The sequence below is a fragment of the Zingiber officinale genome, chromosome 4B (genome assembly GCF_018446385.1).
Source record: "Zingiber officinale cultivar Zhangliang chromosome 4B, Zo_v1.1, whole genome shotgun sequence".
Classification (NCBI taxonomy): domain Eukaryota; kingdom Viridiplantae; phylum Streptophyta; class Magnoliopsida; order Zingiberales; family Zingiberaceae; genus Zingiber; species Zingiber officinale.
In genome coordinates this window covers 134,578,938-134,586,366 of record NC_055993.1, presented here as the reverse complement: position 1 = coordinate 134,586,366, position 7,429 = coordinate 134,578,938, and the positions used below count along the sequence as shown (strand labels likewise).

The window sequence follows — 7,429 nt, the reverse complement described above, 5'->3', positions numbered from 1 at the left end:
GACAAAAAGCTATATTTCAGCAAGTCATTATTTTTATCACCGAAACTAACACCACTATCAATGTCACGGTTAATTCTCAATGGGTGCAACCTCCCTGATACAAAGGGCACCACTATCAATATCAGTTTGGAGTTTACTTTAATAAGTCTTGCGATCAATTCTCAATGGATATAACCTCCCTCATACAAAGAATCACTGTGCTAGGATAAATACCCTCCATAATTCTGCTTGTATCTAACCATGTTAGTCGACTTGTTTACTGTCAATTTGACCGACCCCTATTTCATCTCCTCTATTCTAACTTTCCTTTCCAGACTTTTGGAGGATTAAACACCTTTGGGTTTCAACTTCTTGTCAGCACACAGAGCATATAAACACCTCAGATTTTCTCTAGGCTGAGTTAGTTTACTTGTCGAACTTCTGTTCGTACTTTATTCTTTGTTTGTGATGCTGATTATCAGGAGACTTACTAGAGTTGAATCTTCTAAGCGCGAAAGCCAAACTTCTCATGATCAAAAGACTAGATCTCCGCCCAAAGGAGATTCTTATCCAATGCTATCATCAACAAATCAAGATTTAGAAGGCATATATAGATATACCCTTGCGTTAATCCTAGTTGGAATATTAATTTCTTAGATACTTTGCGAGTTTTATCCTGGATATCATTAGCTTTTCTAACCTCCAAAAATTAGCATATTGCATTCATAATATCAATCTAGACCTTTGTGAAAAACCGACAAACACATTGCGACACAATCCCATGATAATAATAAAGTATTTACATATATCAGAGAAACATATTGCCTTTAACTTAAATCAAGGTATTTCATGATTTCCTTGGTTTCTACTACTATCTTAAATCCGAACCAAATCATCATACTGCATCAAGTGTACTCATTTTATAAGGTATATTGTCGTATCATTACAAATTTTCTGAGAAATTCAAAATTTGAAATGACCCAAAAGCCTATTCTAAAGATGACACCTGAAGATAGAATGTTTGAAAGACATAAGATCTTTGAGAAGGTTCATCCTCTCTTGTTCAATCTTAACTAAAGTATGAACCTTCCGAAATAAACTTCTAGACTATGAACTTTGACCACTAGAGTATGAAATACATGCAGCAACCCAAGCAAATGATCAGGTTGGTTCCTCCTATTTTTATTCATAAGTTTGATCAACATGATTGAGTAGCCCGATCTGGATGATTGATGTATGGTCAGATTAACTCAACTGCATCCAACTGATGGTTGCCATCCAACTGATGGAGGCAACCATATTCTACTGGTCAAGATGGTTCCATCAGCCCAATTTGATTGGTCACCTTAACTCAATCAAAATGCTATTACTCCAATGTCTTTAGTTAATTAATGTTAGTTAGCAAACAATCATTTGAGGTCATAAGTAGCATTGCAGTTTTTCAGGTCTAATTTACAAATAATCTTTCAACCTGTGAATTATGATTTACTGGTAATCAAATATTTGGAGATGACTATTTATTGTAAATAAGCATACAGTCTGTGAATTATCCTCTACCAGTAATCAACTATATGCAAATGACAGTTTATTATGAAAAAACATATGGTTTATTTTTATGCAGACAATCAAACTGCCCTTCTATATGAGTATGAAAATTTTGGTTCGGTTCTTCATAATACAGTGTTTGTGATTACATTAGAATACATAATAATACCAGGTATGAGCCACTCTGGATTAAGAGGCATAGGGAAAGCTGCAATTTGTTCCTTTTGTGTCTAGAAACAATGCTTGCTCAGAGTGACAACTGAATTAGGCAACATTAATAAGTGCAGGAAGCAAGTAACTGAGCAAATCCTTACTTACAAAGTGATGCAAGAATGCGCCGAGGAGGATCAAAGGGCCGACGAGCATGCAAGGTAGCAAGGTTATCGACTAAGAGGATGTCACCTTTCTTCCAGCCTATGGCTACAGATTCTTCTTCAAGGATGTTTAAGCACTCATAAATAATATCAGCAGGCAAAGGTGTTCCATCTCCAAATGTTACTGCCTTGACAGGATCATTCCGTGCGTCTTCCCATCCAGTGTAGGCAGCAACCATGCTGTTAAACCATATCTTTCTGCCCCGAGTATGGTCAAGTCTGATTGCCGGTATTGGACCTGTTATTGTTTTAACTCCATCTTCCAACCATTCCAGTTTCACCCCTAGTTTAGCTGCCCTGTGCGTGACATGCAATTCTTAATTTAAGAATTTACAGATATAGAAAAAATATCGATAGTAGAAGCAATCACGCAATCACTAAGGAAACTTCAAAGAGCAAATTTTTCAGACTACCAAAATGACGAGCTATAAAAGTAATATATCAGACCCATACAGCCATAAAAAGATCTATATGATATTGAATTGTTGGTGTTCTTTACTGAGCAAACTTTTTGATTGTAACATCTAAAACATAAAAATCAGGAGTCCGTATAACAAAAGCCAGCTTCAAAGAAAGGTTATTCAACAAACTCCAAATTTTGGAAAACAAAATATGCATTGTTTTTCAAACACTGTCATTTCAACACACTATAGAGATTGTGTGAACATTACAAAGTAAGAAAATACCCTAATTTAAACGACCAGATTAGCTTGCAATCAACTAATGTAGAAAGGCACCCTTTAGCTTATAGCATTCAAAAGCCCTGCACCATACAAACAAAATTTCCTTTACTGAAGATATTCAGTTGCTCTTCGAATGTTTCAACCACATACATTGCATTATCTCAGATTGATAAGATCACAAAAAATATATATATAAAAGAGTTTCTGTTAAGAATGAGTTATAAAATTTGGAAGACAACAAATTTTGTAACAGCTTTTACTAAAAAATGTTGAATTTTTAACATAGCAGGAATCAGGTTATCATTGTCAATCGAAATATTACCCTACTTCATTTAATATTTTAGGTATGGATAGATTTGGTAAACAAAGGGATGGGTGGTTTTTTCTGACCAACTTGAGGTAGATTCCCAATGGGTTGACTAATTTGGTGAAATCACAAGTAAAGACTGGCACACATTCTAAATTTAGTTTGGTTGGAGTAGAACAATAAGATTCAAAATCAGCTTCGAATCTGGTAAGATGTGCAGGCAGTTAATTTGCCGTCCTGTAGGATTTTAGGCAGAAGTCCATGCTTTCCAGGTCCATGCACATTATACACCGCACTTTCAAAGCCATTACTGGTTTCAGATTAAAATAGGCTTTATTTTACCTTGTAGGTTGAAGCTTTTTTACTAAATTAAAGATCAAACTAGAATTTTAGGCAGAAGTACATATTTTAAGCTAAAACAACTAGCAATAAAAAAACAACAGAACCTCCGAATCCAAAGAAGAGCTACACTAATTTGATAATCATGTACATAAAAAAATCACAATATAGTCAATACAGAACATTCAAGTTTGTCTAAAATAATATGGAGTCTAAAGTTCATATGTGTTGACTCTTTCATTTGGAAATTAGAATCCAATTTTATTTTCAAAATTTGCAACACCACACCTAATCAATTTCAGATGGAAGATTTTATTCCTAAGGTTTACCATATGTATTATGAATTTATGTTGTCCAAATTACATTCAGTGTCAGTCATAGAATAAAGGTTCTTCCAGTTTAGTTTCTCTAATATCGCAGATTGCTTTCAAGTTCAATTTACAATTTATAGATTATAATATGTCAAACATATTTGAATAGTACAATAGCTACATTATACATAATGGAATTGTTCAAAAGACATTGATGGAATGGACTATTCCCAAATTATGATCATCATTCATCCAGTGAACAAATAAAGATTTGTTGATACAAAAATTGATTTTTGTTAGTTTCTTTGGTTGGATTTCAACCAAGTAGGAAAGCTCTTTAGTCCTACATTTTTAGCTTCGAGGACTAGAGAAGCTTCATTATCCATCATTTGCATGAGCCTCAGGCACTTGGTGGATGGTTATATGTAAACATGGCTATGGTTTGGTTTCACCTAACATACATGCACATGTCAGTCAAGCCAGGCTTGGGATTGTGCTCGAGCATGGCTATACACAGCGTGACACAAATAGTCCAGCCAATCAATCCCTCACATGCACAACTGGATTTTTTTCAAGAACATTTATTCTAATTTGAAATTTAAATTTAAAAAATTGAAAAGGTCTTTTTCAGCCATTTTAATTTCCATCAATTGATTCATTAAATGTTGCATGGATAAGATAGAAATGGATAGATTCAATGGACTTGGATTAGATTCATCAAACAAATCTATCTACAAGTCCATATTTTCCAATGTCTTGGAGTGTACCTAGTGAGGTTGTTGGTTTCAGATCTTGGGAGAATCATCGCCACCTTTGCACAGGTGGGGAGCTGTTGATTTTCACATCTGCATCCTTTGCACATGAGGGAGACAATAATTTCTCTAAAGAAGGTTGAATCTACCAGAGCTTCAACTACATAATCTCTAAACCTTGCTTATTTTTCAAATTTGCAGCTAGTATAGCTTTGGTTTAATCTTCTATTTGGATTTTGAGTTCATTGGTTAAAAAACAAAAAATTCACCTCCTGCAAGATTTTGAAAATCCCATTTCTAACAATGAAAACTTAAAAAAAAACTTGCAGTAACAATGAAGTTTGATTATTCAAATCATATAGTTTAATTAGCTTGAGTATTTTCAACATGAATCTAGAGTTTGTTTTATTGTTGTGTGGTAATTGTAACTACATGCACACCAAACACTAAATCTGAATGTGCAACAGAGAACAGCAATCACTGTATCCATAGAATTTTATTTTATCAGGAAAAGCATAGCATAAGCGTGTGATTTTTGTAGTGTCAAAGATGAAACTAAGCAAAGTAACACCTACTAACCTTTCCTCTGCTACGCTTCTATCTTTGGTCAAGAACGTGGACTGCCATCCTCGGCCGATGGGCGACGACGGATCGTCTCCTTCCCCCAAAACCCTCGTGTAGATCAATCCTTGTTCCTCCAACCGATCCACGAACTCGGGAAATCTCGCCCTCATTTTCTCGTACACGAGGTGGCTCAGCACAATCGGCGTCTCCCCGCCGCTTCCAGGCTCCACCTCGCAGAAGAAGAACAATTTCGACGGGAACTCCGGTACCTGGACAGAAAAAAAATTCGCAGAAATCTGTGTCAGTAAGCAAAAGATTGGGGCGGAGAGGAATCCGATTCCGAACTAATGAAGCTTAAGGACCTGAGCCATCTCGTGATGAAAGGGGATCTTCTGGTCGGGCGGAGACTCGTTGGCGGTGAAGACACGGCCAACGACGTTGGTGCGGGGGGCGGCGCCTCCGACGTAGGGGAGCTCGTCGTAGCGGAAGGCTGCGACGGTGCGGTCGAAGTCGGCGGCCGACCGGAGAGGGAAGCCCCGGAGGAGGAGGGCGCCGCTGGAACGGAGGAGCGCTTCGAGGCGGGGTTTCTGGGACGAAACGGCCGCAGCGAAGGAGGTCTGGTCGAGATCGGCGGTGGGACTGGGGGAGACGACCGCCGGGAAGACGCCGACGCCGACGGCCTTCTGTTCCGGGATGCGGGTCTCGACGAACACGTCATCGTCGGCAGCCATCAAGGTTAGTTCACTTTCGCCGTCGGAGTCGGAAATTGAGACCGCAAATAAATTTTTGGGAGGCAAAATAAAATAAAACTGGTTAGAAAAGCAAAATGATTGTGGTCTGGGAGTGCATCTCTGTTCATTGAAGCAGGGAATCTTTATGGGTTTATACTTGCTTGCACAATGTATAAGGATTTACTACGGAATCGGAACGAAAGAGCTTTAGGTGGATAAAGATTAAGAAAAAGCTGGTAAAAAAGTACCTTTAATACTTTATTATATTATATCATTATATGTGTTTTTATTATAGTTTGTTTTTTCATGTCAAGTTCACTGATTCGGGAGAGGACTGGTACAATTTCATAAAAAATGTTTACTGATTCTCAGATAAAGAGACCTGCTTTTCCCCGGATCAAATTTCTGTCCTTATATATATATATATATATATATATAGAATTGATCTGTTGCGGATAAAGCCCGTGCGAACCGTTGCGGACATGCTCCTGATCGATCTGGTGACCGATCAGGGAACCTCCTTATCGGTCTCTGGACCGATCAGGGAACCTCCTGATCGGCCTGTAGACCGATCAGGACCCTGATCGGTCTCTGGACCGATCAGGACGCATGTCCGCAGCGCTCCGCACGGGCTTTGTCCGCAGCATATCATCTCTCTCTCTCTCTCTCTCTATATATATATATATTGTCCCCGTGTCTCCTACCAATCGGACGGACTAGATTACATCTTAAGACATTATGACATCTTTAAAATGTGTGCAGTTTCTTCGTGATGTGTAAGACATCCTTGAGATGTAATATGATCCGTCCGATCGATAAGGGGACATGGGGACAGAGAAATTTAGAGCTAGAGGATTTGATCTCGTTTTTCCCCTCTCCCCTGACACCCTCACCTCCCGGCCCCACTCATTTTTTTTTTTTTTTTTTTTTTAACCTTTATACCCCTTATTAAGTGTCCACATATTTTTTTTACAAATTTTTATTTTTTTTAACAGTTTTATTTTTTTAATCAGTTTTTATCAATTTTATTCTTTTTAAATAATTTTTTATTATATATTTGTAATATTTTATTTTTTTTATGGTAGATTTTCACATTTCACACACTCTCTAGTCTCTTCCAGCTCCATCATATTATTTATCTTTATATTATTTTTTATTCCATTTATTTTTTTTATTAAGTATTTTTTCGACAAGAATATCATACTATTTTTATATTTGTAATATGAAATCGAATCCTATGTCCTCAATTTTCTCTCTCCCCGTGTTCCACTCGTCGCCTCCAGCCCACTACCGATGACCTGTGGTCATCGCCCCGATTAGAACTATACCCTAAGGGGAAGGTAAACCGAAGGGAGTCGCCATCAACACGATCGACATCGGAATTTAGCCGAATCTGAGCAGGGACTCAGATCGACGGTGAAGGAAAGTCTGTTCAGATCCGGCCAAATTTCGACGCTGATCGTGTCGATACGACCCCATTACGTTCACCTTCCCCTATGATATAATTTTAATCGAGACGGCGATCGAGGGTCGTCGGTGGGTTGAGGCAACGAGTGGGAACATGAGCAGGTGATATTGGAATAGAGGATTAGATCTCTTGTAATTTTTTATTTTTTTAATAGTAAATTTTAGGGGTTATTATTTATAAAAAATTTAAAAGTAAAATATGGATAAAAAATAAAAAAAAATGATGAAAAATAATAAACAAAATTTATTAAAAAAATAAAACTAAAGAAGTATAAATAAAATTGAAAAAAAAATTAAAGAAGTAAATAAAATTAAAAAAAATTAACTTGTTATTTAAAGAAAGAGGGGTTAAAAGGTCATTTAATAGGGGAGAGAGA

At 37.1% G+C, this 7,429-nt stretch overlaps 1 protein-coding gene across 1 annotated transcript; it reads right to left on the bottom strand.

Annotated features, from left to right (window-relative positions):
• Positions 1-1,622: 1,622 nt before the first annotated feature.
• LOC121976878 (clavaminate synthase-like protein At3g21360) lies at positions 1,623-5,724 on the bottom strand. The gene is made up of 3 exons (XM_042529271.1): positions 5,217-5,724; positions 4,870-5,123; positions 1,623-2,195 (listed from the first exon to the last, which is right to left on the bottom strand). Exons 1-3 carry the CDS (start codon positions 5,583-5,585, stop codon positions 1,835-1,837), a joined length of 984 nt encoding a protein of 327 aa, XP_042385205.1. The 5' UTR covers positions 5,586-5,724; the 3' UTR covers positions 1,623-1,834.
• Between the last annotated feature and the right edge of the window lie 1,705 nt (positions 5,725-7,429).